Source organism: Morone saxatilis, unplaced genomic scaffold, assembly GCF_004916995.1.
Source record: "Morone saxatilis isolate NCDOM2014 unplaced genomic scaffold, NCSU_SB_2.0 Contig8, whole genome shotgun sequence".
In the NCBI taxonomy this organism is placed as follows: Eukaryota; Metazoa; Chordata; class Actinopteri; family Moronidae; genus Morone; species Morone saxatilis.
The window spans coordinates 4,343,560-4,344,984 of NW_023340257.1; the positions used below are offsets into that span (position 1 = coordinate 4,343,560).

At 40.6% G+C, this 1,425-nt stretch overlaps 1 protein-coding gene across 1 annotated transcript in view; it reads right to left on the reverse strand.

The window, feature by feature from the left end:
- slc5a2 (solute carrier family 5 member 2) overlaps nt 1–548 on the reverse strand; it is a 7,686-nt gene extending 7,138 nt beyond the window's left edge. Inside the window, exons 1-2 of the mRNA XM_035679380.1 lie at nt 421–548; nt 231–302 (exon numbers count right to left, since the gene is read on the reverse strand). Of these exons, the coding sequence (XP_035535273.1) occupies nt 231–302; nt 421–519 (171 nt within the window). The 5' untranslated portion in view covers nt 520–548. The remainder of the gene's footprint in view (nt 1–230; nt 303–420) is intronic.
- Between the last annotated feature and the right edge of the window lie 877 nt (nt 549–1,425).

Sequence of the window (1,425 nt, forward strand, 5' to 3'; positions counted from 1 at the left end):
AGACACATATCATTGTTCCAGACTATTGTTTATTATCTTAATACATGTCTGGAGGGGATCTTTAAAGCACTGAGCAGGACATTTTACAGTGTAAAAAAAACGTGCACCATCTGGTGGACAAACTATAAAATGGTAACAAAGTTTCTTGATAACCTAGAACATACCAGGCCGATACTAGTCAGGAAATATCATGTTATATATTTATTGGTCCAGCTCTGCATTGAACTCACCGGCCACCATGTCATTGTGCGCCCTGCCAGGAAATACCCTCCAACTGTCCCACGGTTGGTCCGAAACATGGACTGAAACACAGACAGGACAATTGTGTAATTTTCACAAACTAAATGCAATGTCCTCCTCCCCATTCTTTATTCAGCCATTATAATCTCCTGATAATCAGACTCTCGCAGGTCCACTCACCCAAATGCCGACACTAATAACCATGATGAAATATCCAACAATGATGGCGATGTCTGCTGGGTTGTTGATGGTCCCTTTGTCTGAAGACAGATTCGCCATCGCTCCTCTTCTACCGGAATACACTTTAATTAGCTTTCTATACTAGGCCTGCCTTTAATATATTGTTGCTTCTAATAAATCACGGTGCCTAAAAAAAAACACCTAAACTTAGAGATCAATATGACCAAGTAGATACAAGGAAGCAAACACTAACTGCTGAAGACTGATGCACAGGCAGTAGATTTGGGGTCGTCAGCGTAAAGCAGGAACTTTGGTCAGCTTTAAGAATGAGCAGATTCAGCAGCTATTCATTAGAGTAATTATTAACACCAAAACCTTGAAAAACAGGGTTTCACTTATGTACAGTGGGGAGAACAAGTATTTGATACACTGCCGATTTTGCAGGTTTTCCCACTTACAAAGCATGTAGAGGTCTGTAATTTTTATCATAGGTACACTTCAACTGTGAGTGACGGAATCTAAAACAAAAATCCAGAAAAATCACATTGTATTTTTTTTTTAAAGTCATTAATTTGCATTTTATTGCATGACATTATAACACGGTAACGAGTTGTCCAGAACAGGGTGGCCAGTTAAATCACAAAAGACGTAATGAGTGGAGAGAAACAGGAAGCCGGCTTCTTATACGAAACGCAACAACTGAAACAGTCTGGTTGAGGAGCCGGAATTCCGTTACTGGCCTCGCAGTAGGTCAACATACCTATGTCAATCGGCAACTTAAAATCGCACACACACAATTAATTATTCTTAACAATTCAATCACAACGTGATCTTCTGGAATTTTGCTTCAATGTCCCTCAGATTCTCATCCGTCTCGACAACGTTCTTGAGCACCGCTGTACCTATCGAATAAGCCAAACACAAGTTACAGACCTCCCTACATGGCCTCTTGTAAGATGCGGCAAACCTGCAAAAAATCCAGGCAGCTGTCTCCCAAACATAAGT